The sequence below is a fragment of the Notolepis coatsorum genome (assembly GCF_963971535.1).
Source record: "Notolepis coatsorum genome assembly, chromosome: 11".
Lineage (NCBI taxonomy): Eukaryota > Metazoa > Chordata > Actinopteri > Aulopiformes > Paralepididae > Notolepis > Notolepis coatsorum.
Window position 1 is genome coordinate 103,758,802 of NC_140175.1, and position 18,401 is coordinate 103,777,202.

The window sequence follows — 18,401 nt, forward strand, 5'->3', positions numbered from 1 at the left end:
CGTTACAGGGCAGCAAAGACAGTGAATGAAAACGACTGTAAGTACAGTTACTTTTTTATAATGTCCATAGCTCCGCCATTTTTCATCAGATTGAGACGCAGTTTCAGACGTTCAAAGAAAGGTAAAGAAGCAAACTACGTTGTATTTTATGGCAATAACTTTCAGGTTTGTTTGACCCGTGAGATATAATCACGGAAATAACGTAAGAGTTTTTCGCAAAGAATATTTTCAACAGCTTTGACAGAGCCTGGTGTGAGCTGGGTAGTGTAGTTTTATGAAATTTCGATGTCCATCGAAAGCACTGGGTCTCCTCTCTCTTAGGACTGCAACGGTTTCATGAGGCATTATTTCCTTGCATCTAATTCATCCGATATCCGCCGGGATGCGCAGAGATATTTATAAACTCATATTTCGCTAATAACACTTAAATACATTGGTAAACAAACGTAGTGCTGAAAATATAAATTTTTGATAGGGTTAGGGTCTTTACTCTTGGCTACATTTGAAAACTGTATTGATCTATTTATCAGACCCCGGACTGACCCCGGACTGTATTGATCTATTTATGACAAGATATTAATTCCGTCGGGCTTAAGGGGTTAAAGTAAGTTGATTAACTCATTTATGAACTTATCTACGTGGTCCTCATTTGACACAGTCCAGCAATGAGAACCTTGTGGACTCCACCACTACATGATGAGGACCGTGTGGACTATACTCAACCACTAAATAATGAGCCCATTCCACACAATTGTGTGTGTGGTACAGTGGTTGAGTCTGATGTGTAGTGATATTTGTCTATTTGTTTCAGGTCCGACATCTATCAGTCCGAGATGAGATGTGTTGTGGTTGAGGTTGTGCCGAAAAACAGTAAGTGATATTGTTTAGATCTGGCAAGTTGTGTAAAAAATTATCATTGCATCCTAATGCATTATACAGTATGATTGTGTAAATAGTGTTCTAGATAGCCAATGGTTTTGGGTCCTAATCACAAGAGAAGTGGAAGTTGATGGCAAAATCCCATTCAACCTCTTCCTGATTCACTAACGCTAACAGTCTCTATAGCCTGGGCCGCACGTGACATCAAAACACGAGTTTTACAAGGCTTTTGAGGCTGTAATATGGTTGTTTACATTATTAATTGAAAAAAAACATCCCTGTGAATGAAGTTGTGATGAGCAAATAATGGTGAATTACATATTGTAGCTTAGACATGTTTATAAAAATAAAAAGGATCACAATTTGGAATAGATGCCACGATGTGATATTTGTTATTCCAGTTGTAGCACATGTGATTTGCGAGGAGAACACCATGACAGTAGAGGTGACCAAAGTGTCATTCCGAGGACTTGATGAAGATCACCTGCGTCTCAGTGACCCCAGAAACACAGTCTGCAGCCTCCAGACCCACTCCAACAGCACTCATATCATCGCTGTCTTCCCCCTCAATGCTTGTGGCACTCAGATCGAGGTACTGTTATTCACTCTTTCTATTAGGCTTCTTGTTTCATGATTTACAAGCGTTCATTAGTTTAGTTTAGTTTATTTGGTTTATGAAAAGGACAGTGTGCATGTACAGTGTGCATATGTAGTCCTAGACAATTAACACATACACACAAAAAACACATACAATATAAAACAGTCATATACAGTAAGAGTACAAAGAATACAAAAAACAAGAATACAGTCATAAAAAGACACATCCCCCCCACCCTCCACCCCTCCCTTCCACCTTACAATAAAAAGCACAATAACATCATATTCAATGTATTACAGGAAACAATAAAAGCACCCTACATAATAGGCACAATTTAAGAACTCCTTACATAAGAAAGGTGCTGAATGCTGAATCTTAAAAGTGTGGCTGTCAGCATTCATCCCAACAACATGGTAGATGATGTTCTCCCACCGTTCAGAAAGATTGTTTACCACGCTCTCCCTTGTTGGGCAACAACACCTGGTCACCAACTTCAACAGATGTCAGCATGCCTCCTCAACTGCTTGACCACAGTGACTTGTGCTTTATTACCATAGTTTCCTCCAGATCCTTCCACAAGAGCTGGACATACTTATCATAGTTCACATAGTCGTCGATGTTTAACCCCTTGAGCACGAGATTTATTTCACGTCATAAATAGATTAATACAGTCTGTATTATTTAATGTAGCGTTTTTCTTTCAAATGTAGCCAAGAGTAAAGACCCTAACCCTATCAAAACAGCAGTCAAAGTGTATACTGTATCAAGTTCAAGTTTCAAGTTTGTTTGTCACAATAAAATACATGTACTTTACGGTGAAATGCTTGGTTCTGTATGAGCCCCTGAGAGTGTGCTTCATACAGTAAAAAAAGTAAGTAAAAAAGTAAGTAAAAGAGGAATATACAATACAATATACAAAGTACAGCCTAATTACAATCTAGGTACAGTGAGTAAAAATGAGTAAACAGTGAGGTACAAATGCAGACAGTGAGGTACAGAACTTTAAGGTAAGGTGCAAATGCAAATGAGGTATGAATGTAGTGCAAATCTCTTTAATAAATAGATTAAAAGTGAGTGTTAATAAGGTGAGTGTTTGTTTAAAAGTGAGTGTGTGCATGTGGATGAATGTAGATGATGGGTTGTTACATAGAGCCATTGAGCATAGAAGCTCCTTCTGAGTCTCTGTACTGGCCATGAGACTCCGGTAGCGCTTGCCTGACCGCAGCAGTTCAATGAGGCAGTTGTTTGGGTGACTAGAGTTTTTTGTTATTCTCTTAGCCTTGGCCCTGCAACGCTTGTTATAAATGTCCTGGAGAGTGGGAAGTTGGGGAGGGAGGAACAGATGTAGCCCTTCACTAGCTTCTCAAAGCACTTCATGGCCATGGAGGTGAGAGCTACAAGGCGATAGTCGTTGAGGCAAGCGTGCGTGGATTTTCTGGGTACAGGGACAATAGTGGACTTTTTCAGACAGGTGGGGATGACAGACTGTTCTAAGGACAGGTTGAATATGTCAGTGAATACCGGGGCCAGTTGGTCGACACAGACTTTTAGGACGCGACCGGGGATGCCGTCTGGTCCTGCTGCCTTCCTGGTATTCACTTTCTTAAAGGTCCTTCTCACCTCATGTTCTGTTATCCAAAGCGACTTACCAGTTCTGTATGACAAGTCATCAGGAAGGGCACGACTCTATCAGCTGAGTAACAATGTTCATCAAAGTGTTGAGTGCTACAGTGTATGTTAGTTTATTAAACCATTGCAGTGGCCTGTAGGCAGGCCCGGACTGGCCATCGGGAGCACCGGGAGTTTTCCCGGTGGCCTGGCCTGGACAGAAAAAATAAAAATTATAAAAAAAAAAAAAAAATTAAAAAAGAAATTATAATTTTTTTTTTTTTTTGCCAGGTAATTGTTTCTAGTTGTGGCGGCGGCGCGGCGCGATAGTTAGATAACCTAGGTGGGTTGGGAACAACCAGGATTTCACTGTCTGCGACAGAGTTGGAGAATTATCTGACTCTCTCTCCCTCACGCGGATCACACACACACAATGGAGCCGTGCTGCCGCCTGTGATTGGTGGAGGCGGGACCAGGCGATAAAACTGATTGACAGCGGAGGTGTCGAATGGAATGGCAGATGGCACTCAGATGCAGAATAACAGCCAGGCAATGAGGCAGGTAGTGAGGGACTCGGGAGAGATACAGTAGAGCAAAAGTCAATTAACGTTGATGTCAAGATGGACAGTGGAAGAAAGAGAGGGTGGAGGAGAGAGGGATAAAACAAAGAAAAAGAAAGGCCCTTACAGGAGATGCTGCTAAATCCGGCAACATTTATCAAATGTTTTCTTGCACCAAGGTCAAGAAACCAGCAGGTTAGTCAGTGATAAAAATAAGCATGTGGATGTTAGCTAGCTAACGTTACCATGCAATGCATCATCTCCCCTGTCAAAAGCCCAATGTTAAATCTGCCAAGAAACAAATAAATAATTTAACCCTTGTGTCTGAAAACTAAAGTGTTATACTCTTACCATATTAGGGGACTAAATTGAAAAACGCCATAAAAAGATTATATGTTGAAATAATTTCCCACTTTCGTTTCCATAAATATTTTATTCAACTTCAGATTAAAAATGAAATACTCCCACTTTTCTGAAAGGAGTTTTTAAATCTGACATTACAAAAAACAATATGTGGTGGTTATGATTGGGGCTGAAGTTGAATAAACAATTTATGAATAAATAATTCCAAAATAATTCAAAGATTACACACCTTTGTCAGATATATTGGCTACAAACATGATCACTGCAAAGTTATAAAAAAATAAGAATCTGATCAGACACAAGGGTTAAGTTGTTGTTCCCTTTCTAATTTCCTCAAAAACATCTAGTCTAGTTAATGTGATCAATATTATATGACAATTGATGCTTTTTGTTGGAAATTTCAGTCAGTGAGCTCATACTTTGAGCTAATTTTATAGTTAAAATGATTGAGACAACGCAATCTTCTGTCTTCGTTGTGCATGCATGCGTGTGCTCACCACGCGCGATACATGTGTCACTATTCTGGCAGTGGCTACTGTTATTATAGTATTGTTAATGAAAGGTCTGTTATTTAATGTTTGTGTAAAGGGCTATTTTAACTGTTGATGGGTAGTGCATCAGTAAAGTGAATATGGTATTGTGTTCCTGCTCTGTTTGAATAGGTGGAGAGAGTGGTTAACTGTATTATAATAGTAAATAGAAAAATATGTTGTGCTCTTGCTTTTTTACTTTTGAAGGTGGAGAGAGTAGCATTGCTAGTGCCACAACAGTTTTATTTGAGGTTCATAACAGTACATTGTACTAAGCAATTGTTGGCTCATTAGTTTGTGATTCACATGCACAAAAATTCACCAGAATGCAGGAAATTAAGTCTTTGTAACAAAAGAAATCCTGGTGAGGGACCCCCAGACCCCCCGCTTAAAAAGTGGCCTGATTGGGGCTATATTTCGCGCTATATCTCCCGGTATGAATTATTTCCCCAGTCCGGCCCTGCCTGTAGGCTGTTGTTAATTACAGCCTCAAACCGTGCATAGAAGGTATTGAGCTTGTTTGCCAGGGAGATATCATTATTCAGCATGGGGGGGGGGGGGGGGGTGCCTTTGTAGTCTGTCATCGTTCTGAGGCCCCGCAACATACCTCTGGAATCAGCCTGTTCTGAATTTCCACCTTATCCCTGTAACACCTTTTTGCCTCTATTTACTGTCAGCACTATGTTTGTTTACCAATGATTTTAACTTTATTGCCATGAAATAGAACGTAGTTTGTTTCTTTACTTTTCTGTGAACGTCTAGAAAAGAAGCGCGTCTCAATCTGATGAAAAATGGCGGAGTATTTTTCATTACAAAAAAGTAACTGTACTTACAGTACATTTACATTTTGTCATTTAGCTGACGCTTTTATCCAAAGCGACTTACAAGGTCTGTACGACAGGTCACAGTAGATTTCATTCACAGTCTTTGCTGCCCTGTTATGGGCGCCTGGTGGTACTAACTCCAGATTGAACTCTGCCATTGGAGGAGATTTGGCCCAATCCATAGATGTATGACTTGGCCATAATAAGGTAATTTATAGGCCTGATATTCTATATTCATATTTAAAATTGCATGTGTTTAGATGGCAAAATCCAGTACTTTATCTACAAAAATTATTAATTTGCTTAGCTTTTTTGTAAACTTGATCTGCTGAATGAGCTCAGTGGCAATGGTCAATGTTAGCTAGAACTGCCTCTCCCTGAACGTCAGCAAAACAAAAGAGATGATTGTGGACTTCAGGAGGTCGGGGGTCAAGGACTACAGCCCCCTCAGCATCGACGGGGCACCGGTTGAGAGAGTGAACAGTTTCAAGTACCTCGGAGCCCACATATCCGAGGACTTGACATGGACCACACACATTGACAGTGTTGTGAAGAAGGCACGACAACGCCTCTACTTCCTCAGGCGCCTAAGGAAGTTCCAAGTCAGTCAGAAAATCCTTAGGAACTTCTACTCATGTACAATAGAGAGCATCCTGACCGGCAACATCACCTCCTGGTTTGGGAATAGCACTGCACAAGACCGTAGCAGACTACAATGAGTGACACGTTCAGCCGAACGCACAATTGGAGGGGGGCTTCCCACCCTCCAGAACATTTACAACAAGCGGTGCAAGGGGAAGGCTAAGAGAATTATTAAGGACTCGAGCCACCCGAACAACTGCCTCTTTGAACTGCTGCGGTGAGGCAAGCAATACCGGAGTCTTAAGGCGAGCACAGAAAGACTCAGAAGAAGCTTCTATCCCCAGGCCATCAGGCTGCTAAACGAACAATAATCACTATGCAACAACCATCAAATGCACACAGCACACACACCCACACGCACACACTCACTCAAACAAACAACACACTGCAGCACCCACTCTCCACACTTTAGATCACACAAACACACTTACACTTTATATTTATTGATAAAGGATTTGCACTACAACTCGTACACCTACTGTGAATTGTACCTAAATTGCACCTCGTCCCATTTCTCCATTTCTGCCTTGCACTATATAGTATTGTATATTAGTACACTGCACAGTATTGTATATTGTATGGTAACTACGTCTATTCTGCATCGAACATTGTACATATGTCTAAACTGAACTTGAACATGGTATTATTCACCGTCAAAGAAAGAATTTATTATAATAATAATTTATATTCTCCTTTGGTTCATTACGATTTACTTACTCAAGCATAATAATAATAATAATAATAATAATAATAATAATAATAATAATAATAATAATAATAATAATAATAATAATAATAATAATAATAATAATAATAATAATAATAATAATAATAATAATAATAATAATAATAATAATAATAATAATAATAATAATAATAATAATAATAATAATAATAATAATAATAATAATAATAATAATAATAATAATAATAATAATAATAATAATAATAATAATAATAATAATAATAATAATAATAATAATAATAATAATAATAATAATAATAATAATAATAATAATAATAATAATAATAATAATAATAATAATAATAATAATAACACTTTTCATACAGAAATTGCAGTTCAAAGTGCTTCACAGCAGTAAAAAAATACAGGCATAAGCGAGCATAAAAAAGATAAAAGAGGTAGCAATGTAAGGTAAATCACAGTTTTTCACATTTACATTTAGGATCTAACATCCCAATAGGCCTCTCTTGTTTACGGTTTCATTCAGTAATACAAATAATAAAATAGAATAGACCGAGTAAAAAAGTGTGGTTTGATTCAGTTAAAAAATAGGCAATACTAAAAATAATAAAATAGAATAGACATCAGTAAAACAGTGTGACAAAATAGTTCAATACAAAATATACAATTACATTTACAATAGAGCAATGTATCGCTCATAACACTTTGAGTTTCTTTACAAAGTTCAGTTCTAAATGACTTTATAGAACAACAGAGCAGTGCGTCGCTCTCAACTTAACAACAGTGCATCGCTCTCAACACTTTATAGAACAACAGAGCAGTGCATCGCTCTTAACTAAATTACAGTGCATAAGAGTTTGTGTCAGGATATCCCTGATGTTTCATTTAAATGTCTGAGCAAAGAGAGGTTATCTTCGTGCATATCGACATTGTAGTAGCCGGAAGTGAGGTCCATGGTGGATAATAGACAAACGTGGATTGGATAATTATTGTGTAATGATCATAATAACATCCAGTATTCCTCTTGTAATGATACCACTAACGTAAACACTGGTGTAGTAGCTCACAAGGAAACGCCGACCAGCCAATGAGAATCCTTAGAACAAAGTAAACACTATTCTATTGGTTATTAGTTACCTTGGCAAGTGGAATCACAATCAACTCCGTTACACCCAGAATACTGTTTTTGAACTCACAAGAAAAACAATGAAAGTGATGGGTTTTTTTTGTCTGGGAGCCTGTTCTTTGATGGCTTTATATGAAAAGAAAGTTTGAGCAAAAGCGGAGCCTTGTCTTGGAACACTGCAGTCACCCCTAGAGGTGGACATAGAGGCTCTGCTCAGTGACTCAGAGCGAGACTGCACAAATTAATTCAGCGGGGGGGTGGTACCTGGTAGGATCATAGCGTTCAGATAGGTCTTTGTGGTTTCAACTTAGTCAGGGCTGCCTGCGATAATGCCTATGCCTATGGGGGCAGCGGTGGCCTAATGGTTAAAAGAAGCGGGTTGTGGGGGCGGTCAGGTGGCGTAGCGGAGATTGCGTTCGTCACCAACCCTGGAGACGCTAGGATTCGCCTGTTCGAATCCAGCTCACAGCTCCGGGGTTGTCACCAGCTTGGCTGGCCATTCACACTAATACAATTGGCAGTATTAGAGGGTGGGAGAAGCTGGCGGGGTGGGTCCGGGTCGTTGTAAACAGCGACTCCTACAGTTCGGTCGGGGCGCTTGCTAAGTGCGGATAGGATCTAAGTGGGATAGTGTGATCCTTCCACACGCTACGCCCTCTCAGTGAGAATCCGCGCTGCCAGGTGAAAAGAAGCGGTTGATTGGCTAGACGTGTGTCGGAGGAAGCACGTGATCGTGATAGCCTCCACTCTCCCAGACCGACTGTGGGGGGTAAGTGCGCAGCGACCAGGAAGGGGATTGGGAATTGGCATAACGACTAACATTGGGATGGGAGAAAATCGGAGGAAAAAGGAGGGGAAAAAAAATTAAAAAATAAAGAAAGAAAATAAAAAAAATAAGCGGGTTGTGACCGGAAGGTCGCTGGTTCGATCCCCCGGACCGGCAGGAAAAAATCTGGGCTGGTGAAGTGAATTAATAACTCTCTCCTATCCCCTTAACACCAACCGCTGAAGTGTCCTTGAGCAAGGCACTTAACCCCCAACTGCTCCAGTGGAGTTGCTCAGTGGCCAATGGTGGCAGACTGTGGTTGTACTGGGCAGCTCCCAGGTGTGAATGGAACTGTGTGAATGTGAAGCAGGGCGTTCCTGAAAAAGAGCATCTGTGCTCAGCGAACCTACCCTGGGTAAATAAAGGTTAAAAAAAATAAAGTCTATGGGCCATTAGAAGAACTTGCTAGGCCCAGGGCCTGGGACAACATGGCAGCTACGATTAGCGTTGCTCTGTTCAGCAGCAGTGTCACCATAAGCACTGCTTACGTGAATAACTTCTTTCATTGCAGGAGGATGACGATAGCCTTCACTTCAAGAATGAAATCACCAGCATTGACAACAACATCAATGAAATCATCACCAGGGGACACCATGTGGAAGTGAAGTTCTGCTGCCAGTACAGCAAGCGGGAAAATGTGTCCTTGAGTTTCTCCGTGCACAGGAGCAATGTCACGTTCAAGGAGAAAGGCTTTGGTACATTCACCTACCAGTTCGAGTTCTTCCGCAACAACCATTTTAGCCCAATAATTGATCCCAGTTACTACCCATTGGAGTTTGATGTGGGGGAAAAGATTTACATGGAGATAGATGCCACGTCTACACTCAACGAAACCGAGCTGTTTGTGGAGTCCTGCAGTGCTGCACCATATGATACTCCCAACTACTCGCCAGTCTACCCCATCATAGAAAATGGGTAAATATAGATACAGTAACTGATGGACTACTGTTTTGTTTATGAAAGTCAGTGTCATGTTGTTAGGTTAGAATGTCCCTAATAGACTCGTTATTTAGGCTAACATCTTTCTTTCAACTGTTTTGTGTAAGTAAAACCAATTCTAAGGACTGAACATCCAATATGAATTTTGTTTTCCTTTTACCAGGTGTATCATCGACCAGACGGTTGAAGTCTATCCGTCCAGCCCGAAATATTTCAGGTTCGGAATGGAGGCCTTCAAATTCATTGGATTGTATGACCAGGTAAATACATTTTCTGTAGATATGATGGAGCAAATTACTACATAGAAATTGTAATTTTAGTTAAAATCTATCCATCATGCTACCAAATAGCCTATATGCTGTGATATCTATGATTGCTCAATCTAATGATTTCAGCTTGAAGTTTTTCTTTGTGTGGTCTGCCCTCAACTCTGCTTTTATAAAATGTAAATCTATCTTTGAAATAAAATTCAGAGAGTCCTTCTGCATTTACTGTGAGTCTGATGGTTTACCGACGCCCACTAAAGGTTTACATCAGCTGTACGGTCATGGTGTGTGAAGCTGGGGAGCCCAACTCCAGGTGCTCTCAGGGATGCACCAGCTCTCCTTCTCCTAATGGTCGGCATCATCATCGTGGCAAGAGAGCGGCCGCCATCCAGACTACAAGCCACTTCATTTCCCAGGGTCCCCTGCGCCTGAGAAAGACGTCTGCAACCACAGGTAATTGTAAACCTTGTCTTATGGACACCAGGAATTAGAAACAAGAATAAAATGAAACCACAGGTAATTGTAAACCTTGTTTTATGGACACCATGCAGGAATTATAAACAAGAATTAAATGAAACCACAGGTCATTGTAAACCTTGTTTTATGGACAGTGATGCCAGTAACTAGTTACTCTAATCTGATAACTTTTTCAGTAAATAGTCATCTAACTTGTTACTTTTTACAAGCCAGTAATCTGATTAAGTAAGTGGCTGTGCGTTACTATCTCATAATGCTGATGATAAGAGAGCCAGGGGTACAGTCAGCTAGACCAGAGATGGGACGTGCGCTCGTGCACGCATGCACGCTCACAGCCTCACACACATGTTTACGTTTATAGCTGATTTTAGAATGGCTTCAGCATGAAGTTAAATCAACTATCCAGTTAGTTTTATAGTGTCATTTGGCTACTTGAGAGAGAGTGAGAGTGAGAGAGAGATATTCATGTTACGCGTGACTTGCGGATGGCAACTGATGGCAACTGATGGCTGATGACATCTCATGATGACCTGTCTGAGCAGCCAATCATGATTTATGACATTATGCACTTTCAATAAAGCATTATTTTAAAAAAGAAACTGTTGTCATTCTTATGTTGTGGCAGCAGCAGGGATGACGACGACGACTTCGTAACCTAGTTACTTTGATAATCAAGTAATCAGTAAAGTAACTAGATTACTTTTTAAATGAGTAATCAGTAATCAGATTATTTTTACAAGTAATCTGTAGCATCACTGCTTATGGACACCAGGAATTAGAAACAAGAATAAAATGAAACCACAGGTAATCGTAAACCTTGTCTTATGGACACCAGGAATTAGAAACAAGAATAAAATGGGTGTTTACTAGCTTTGCTTGGCTCTCAAGACCTCTGACGATGCTGAGCTGAACTTGTGTTTTTCTTTCCTCTAGTGACCAATTTGAACATGAACCTGGTATTCATGGCTGGATGTCTTCTAGCTGCTGTTGGCATGATATGTGCAGTGGTCATCTACAAAACCAAGATGTCAAGTGTCAAATATCAACCTATGCCATCAGTTGAAAATAAATAGGATGGTTTACGTTTGAGGAATAATTTGATGGGAAACATTCTCAGATACTATTGTCAGATTTGATTAACAATCAGTAATTGTGTTTCTTGACATACATTTGAGAGGTATGACCACACAAGACTAAACCATGTATAATTTTAGCAAGCAATGACACTTTGTATGGTTAGAAGGAGTTTAGTAAATTAGTTCAGTAAATTACTTGTAATCAATGATATGTTTAAATCTATAATCAGTCGTTTCAACCTGTAACTTTTGCAACAATGACAATCAATGATGCTTCATTATTACCTATGTAAACCTGTGTAAATGAAATGTGGGTGTTTCTTTGTCTTTAAAACGGTTATGCTAATCATATTATACATATATATGTGCCCATATATGTCTTTTATTTGTGCCAAGGTGGTTGGCTGATGTTGGGGCTCTCACATAGGATTAGTGAGGGAGGGGGGCGGGTAGGCAGTGGAAACCATCTCAGGTTTTACATCTGAAAGAGACAGGAAATAAGTTGTGTATTCCTTTACCTTAAACAATTATCTCTATTTTGATTTATACTGGGAGTATATCCGAAGCCATTTTAGTTACAAGTGCCTTGTGTACTCTCTTCCTGTGCCTGGGGTGAATGTATTTGGGAGTGTGTGATTGCTGGCAGACTTGGCCCAGTGACATTGTGTCTGCCAATCAAGGATTTCTGTTTATTAAAATATTTTCTTGCTATGTTTATTGGACAATGTTATCTATAATGTAATTATTCTTATTATGCTCATTGGTTGATATGTTATGCTATTCTCACTTCATGGCTGAATCCTGGGCTCAGATAGTCACCTAAACTTCTATATGGGTTAACTACCTTACAATTTACATATGAACTGAAAGAAGCCATCTATTTAGCCACAATCAATTAAATAAACATTATGTAGCCTGTGTTAACTTACTTCCAATATCTCTCTCTCTCTCACACACACACACACACACACACACACACACACACACACACACACACACACACACACACACACACACACACACACACACACACACACACACACACACACACACACACACACACACACACACACACACACACACACACACACACACACACACACACACACACACACACACACACACACACACACACACACACCACAGTTGAAATAAACCACTGACATATTATGCCTCATTTACATCATGCATTTGTGGTAAATAAAGAGATGATAATCCACTCCCCTTAGTAATTTATCTTGAGCAAGACTGGCATGATGGAGGGGGTCTGAACCACTACACCATCTGAGTCTGAGAGGAGAGGAGGGGGTCTGAACCACTACACTATCTGAGTCTGAGAGGAGAGGAGGGGTCTGAACCACTACACTATCTGAGTCTGAGAGGAGAGGAGGGGTCTGAACCACTACACTATCTGAGTCTGAGAGGAGAGGAGGGGTCTGAACCACTACACTATCTGAGTCTGAGAGGAGGGGTCTGAACCACTACACTATCTGAGTCTGAGAGGAGAGGAGGGGTCTGAACCACTACACCATCTGAGTCTGAGAGGAGAGGAGGGGTCTGAACCACTACACCATCTGAGTCTGAGAGGAGAGGAGGGGTCTGAACCACTACACTATCTGAGAGGAGAGGAGAGGAGGGGTCTGAACCACTACACTATCTGAGTCTGAGCAGGAGAGGAGGGGTCTGAACCACTACACTATCTGAGTCTGAGAGGAGGGGTCTGAACCACTACACTATCTGAGCAGGAGAGGAGGGGTCTGAACCACTACACTATCTGAGAGGAGAGGAGAGGAGGGGTCTGAACCACTACACTATCTGAGAGGAGAGGAGGGGTCTGAACCACTACACTATCTGAGAGGAGAGGAGAGGAGGGGTCTGAACCACTACACTATCTGAGTCTGAGAGGAGAGGAGGGGTCTCAACCACTACACTATCTGAGTCTGAGAGGAGAGGAGGGGTCTGAACCACCACACTATCTGAGTCTGAGAGGAGAGGAGGGGTCTGAACCACTACACTATCTGAGTCTGAGCAGGAGAGGAGGGGTCTGAACCACTACACTATCTGAGTCTGAGAGGAGAGGAGGGGTCTGAACCACTACACTATCTGAGTCTGAGAGGAGGGGTCTGAACCACTACACTATCTGAGAGGAGAGGAGAGGAGGGGTCTGAACCACCACACTATCTGAGTCTGAGAGGAGAGGAGGGGTCTGAACCATTACACTATCTGAGTCTGAGAGGAGAGGAGGGGTCTGAACCACTACACTATCTGAGAGGAGAGGAGGGGTCTGAACCACTACACTATCTGAGTCTGAGAGGAGAGGAGGGGTCTGAACCACTACACTATCTGAGAGGAGAGGAGAGGAGGGGTCTGAACCACTACACTATCTGAGTCTGAGAGGAGAGGAGGGGTCTGAACCACTACACTATCTGAGTCTGAGAGGAGAGGAGGGGTCTGAACCACCACACTATCTGAGTCTGAGAGGAGGGGTCTGAACCACTACACTATCTGAGTCTGAGAGGAGGGGTCTGAACCACTACACTATCTGAGTCTGAGAGGAGGGGTCTGAACCACTACACTATCTGAGTCTGAGAGGAGAGGAGGGGTCTGAACCACTACACTATCTGAGAGGAGAGGAGAGGAGGGGTCTGAACCACTACACTATCTGAGAGGAGAGGAGGGGTCTGAACCACTACACTATCTGAGTCTGAGAGGAGGGGTCTGAACCACTACACTATCTGAGAGGAGAGGAGGGGTCTGAACCACTACACTATCTGAGAGGAGAGGAGAGGAGGGGTCTGAACCACTACACTATCTGAGAGGAGAGGAGAGGAGGGGTCTGAACCACTACACTATCTGAGAGGAGAGGAGGGGTCTGAACCACTACACTATCTGAGAGGAGAGGAGGGGTCTGAACCACTACACTATCTGAGTCTGAGAGGAGGGGTCTGAACCACTACACTATCTGAGTCTGAGAGGAGAGGAGGGGTCTGAACCACTACACTATCTGAGAGGAGAGGAGAGGAGGGGTCTGAACCACTACACTATCTGAGTCTGAGAGGAGAGGAGGGGTCTGAACCACTACACTATCTGAGAGGAGAGGAGAGGAGGGGTCTGAACCACTACACTATCTGAGAGGAGAGGAGGGGTCTGAACCACTACACTATCTGAGAGGAGAGGAGAGGAGGGGTCTGAACCACTACACTATCTGAGAGGAGAGGAGGGGTCTGAACCACTACACTATCTGAGTCTGAGAGGAGAGGAGGGGTCTGAACCACTACACTATCTGAGAGGAGAGGAGGGGTCTGAACCACTACACTATCTGAGTCTGAGAGGAGAGGAGGGGTCTGAACCACTACACTATCTGAGAGGAGAGGAGGGGTCTGAACCACTACACTATCTGAGAGGAGAGGAGGGGTCTGAACCACTACACTATCTGAGAGGAGAGGAGGGGTCTGAACCACTACACTATCTGAGAGGAGAGGAGGGGTCTGAACCACTACACTATCTGAGTCTGAGAGGAGAGGAGGGGTCTGAACCACTACACTATCTGAGCAGGAGAGGAGAGGAGGGGTCTGAACCACTACACTATCTGAGTCTGAGAGGAGAGGAGGGGTCTGAACCACTACACTATCTGAGTCTGAGAGGAGAGGAGGGGTCTGAACCACTACACTATCTGAGCAGGAGAGGAGAGGAGGGGTCTGAACCACTACACTATCTGAGTCTGAGAGGAGAGGAGGGGTCTGAACCACTACACTATCTGAGTCTGAGAGGAGAGGAGGGGTCTGAACCACTACACTATCTGAGTCTGAGAGGAGAGGAGGGGTCTGAACCACTACACTATCTGAGCAGGAGAGGAGAGGAGGGGTCTGAACCACTACACTATCTGAGTCTGAGAGGAGAGGAGGGGTCTGAACCACTACACTATCTGAGAGGAGAGGAGGGGAGGGGTCTGAACCACTACACTATCTGAGCAGGAGAGGAGAGGAGGGGTCTGAACCACTACACTATCTGAGTCTGAGAGGAGAGGAGGGGTCTGAACCACTACACTATCTGAGTCTGAGAGGAGAGGAGGGGTCTGAACCACTACACTATCTGAGAGGAGAGGAGGGGTCTGAACCACTACACTATCTGAGTCTGAGAGGAGGGGTCTGAACCACTACACTATCTGAGCAGGAGAGGAGGGGTCTGAACCACTACACTATCTGAGTCTGAGAGGAGAGGAGGGGTCTGAACCACTACACTATCTGAGAGGAGAGGAGAGGAGAGGAGGGGTCTGAACCACTACACTATCTGAGTCTGAGAGGAGAGGAGGGGTCTGAACCACTACACTATCTGAGTCTGAGAGGAGAGGAGGGGTCTGAACCACTACACTATCTGAGTCTGAGAGGAGGGGTCTGAACCACTACACTATCTGAGCAGGAGAGGAGAGGAGGGGTCTGAACCACTACACTATCTGAGTCTGAGAGGAGAGGAGGGGTCTGAACCACTACACTATCTGAGTCTGAAAGGAGGGGAGGGGTCTGAACCACTACACTATCTGAGTCTGAGAGGAGAGGAGGGGTCTGAACCACTACACTATCTGAGTCTGAGAGGAGAGGAGGGGTCTGAACCACTACACTATCTGAGTCTGAGAGGAGGGGTCTGAACCACTACACTATCTGAGTCTGAGAGGAGAGGAGGGGTCTGAACCACTACACTATCTGAGTCTGAGAGGAGAGGAGGGATCTGAACCACTACACTATCTGAGCAGGAGAGGAGAGGAGGGGTCTGAACCACTACACTATCTGAGAGGAGAGGAGGGGTCTGAACCACTACACTATCTGAGTCTGAGAGGAGAGGAGGGGTCTGAACCACTACACTATCTGAGAGGAGAGGAGAGGAGGGGTCTGAACCACTACACTATCTGAGCAGGAGAGGAGAGGAGGGGTCTGAACCACTACACTATCTGAGCAGGAGTGGAGGGGTCTGAACCACTACACTATCTGAGAGGAGAGGAGAGGAGGGGTCTGAACCATTACACTATCTGAGCAGGAGAGGAGGGGTCTGAACCACTACACTATCTGAGCAGGAGTGGAGGGGTCTGAACCACTACACTATCTGAGAGGAGAGGAGAGGAGGGGTCTGAACCATTACACTATCTGAGAGGAGAGGAGGGGTCTGAACCACTACACTATCTGAGAGGAGAGGAGAGGAGGGGTCTGAACCATTACACTATCTGAGAGGAGAGGAGGGGTCTGAACCACTACACTATCTGAGAGGAGAGGAGGGGTCTGAACCACTACACTATCTGAGCAGGAGAGGAGAGGAGGGGTCTGAACCACTACACTATCTGAGAGGAGAGGAGGGGTCTGAACCACTACACTATCTGAGTCTGAGAGGAGAGGAGGGGTCTGAACCACTACACTATCTGATTCTGAGAGGAGAGGAGGGGTCTGAACCACTACACTATCTGAGTCTGAGCAGGAGAGGAGGGGTCTGAACCACTACACACTATGAGTATGCTGCAGGTGGTGGGTGCCCTGGCCAGTGATAGGTGCATAATTCAGTGTGCGCTAATTGCATGCAAGTGTCCAATCATATAAATAGGGTTATGAAATAACTACTGTTCTAACTAATAGAGTACGCTCAGTAGAGCACAAATCTCCACCAGGCGGTATGCCTATATTCTGGAGTCGATAGATGAGGGCTGTTGCAGACGGTTTAGAATGCCAATTTGTCCTCCATGTTGGAAGAAAAAACTGTTTCTATGCAAAACAACATAGCTATTATCTAGTCTAACTAGATTAAACATCCAGTCAGACAGTGTGTTCAATGTGCCTGCCTCATCCTCTGGAGTGGACATCCCAAGGGGGACTCAAAATAGCACACAAGTAGTTCAACAAACCGATAGTTATGTAGTATAACTCTAGTTATATGAATGCAGAAAAAGCATCTTACAGTACTTCGCCTATTGGACAGCTCTGTGTGACAATAGCGCACCAGCTGAAATAATGTACTAATGCACCAAACAAACAATTATCTGTACGAACAAAGAATGTGTGGATGAGTGAAAAGTGAAGTGTGGTGCTGTGTGGTGTAAATAGTAGTATTCAAATATCAAAGATCAAAATGGGTAGAGGTCAACCTGTTCCTGGTAGATGGAAAAGCACAATGGGTGAGTTAACCAGGGACACATATATGCATGCAGGCAGCTCTCACTGCCTAGGTGAGTCCAATGGACCTATCTCAAACCCTGCCCTCTTTTCTTGATCCTCCAATCACAACTGTCGCTTACCTCGGACAAACATAAGTTTGTCCGAGGTAAGCGCCAGTTGTGATTGGAGGATCAAGAAAAGAGGGCAGGGTTTGAGATAGGTCTATTGGGACCATAAACTGTCCCTTCAAAATGGATTAAAGAAATGCGTATAATATCACGTATCAATATAAGCGTTATACGGGATTTGGTCTAGTATATTTCCTGGAAGCTGAGATACAGGGCTAATAGCTAATAACGTTATATCCAATGGCATTTCCGTTATACAAATGCTACAGTTAAAACTCAAACTGCATATGATCGGCACAATCCCCAAGCATGTACAGTATGCATGAAAGGGGGGGGGGGCGGGGGATGTCGTTTCTTATTATTGATTACCAATAACCGTGTTCGTCTAACTAGCCACATAGGCCGATCGGATGGATGGCTATCAAAAAAAAAACACAGATCGGGATGTACTTTATGTAAAAAAGATCTTACCGTGGTCCGGTGGGATCCCCACGAGCATTTCCCCGTTATCGATCGCCATCTGGTAGATCGATATGTCCATTGGCTGATGATAAATCCCCTTATTGCATGGTGAAATCTGCGATGCAAAACGTAATCCAAGCTACAGGCTGCAGATGCAGAATTGAGCTAACATAAAACTCCATTGAAAGTCAAAACAAATAGTCCACCGTTCTGCCACAGGGCACACTGCATTATCGTGATAGCGCCCCTAAGAGGAT

The 18,401-nt window shown here is 43.0% G+C and overlaps 1 protein-coding gene across 2 annotated transcripts in view; it reads left to right on the forward strand.

Moving 5' to 3' along the window:
• Positions 1–12,135, forward strand: part of LOC311236536 (CUB and zona pellucida-like domain-containing protein 1) — a 78,135-nt gene extending 66,000 nt beyond the window's left edge. For both annotated transcript variants that reach the window (XM_084324217.1, XM_084324216.1), the window contains 6 exons: positions 812–870; positions 1,281–1,471; positions 9,174–9,577; positions 9,765–9,861; positions 10,128–10,320; positions 11,278–12,135. In XM_084324217.1, the coding sequence (XP_084180343.1) occupies positions 812–870; positions 1,281–1,471; positions 9,174–9,577; positions 9,765–9,861; positions 10,128–10,320; positions 11,278–11,417 (1,084 nt within the window). In that variant the 3' untranslated portion in view covers positions 11,418–12,135. The remainder of the gene's footprint in view (positions 1–811; positions 871–1,280; positions 1,472–9,173; positions 9,578–9,764; positions 9,862–10,127; positions 10,321–11,277) is intronic.
• The last annotated feature ends 6,266 nt before the right edge of the window (positions 12,136–18,401 follow it).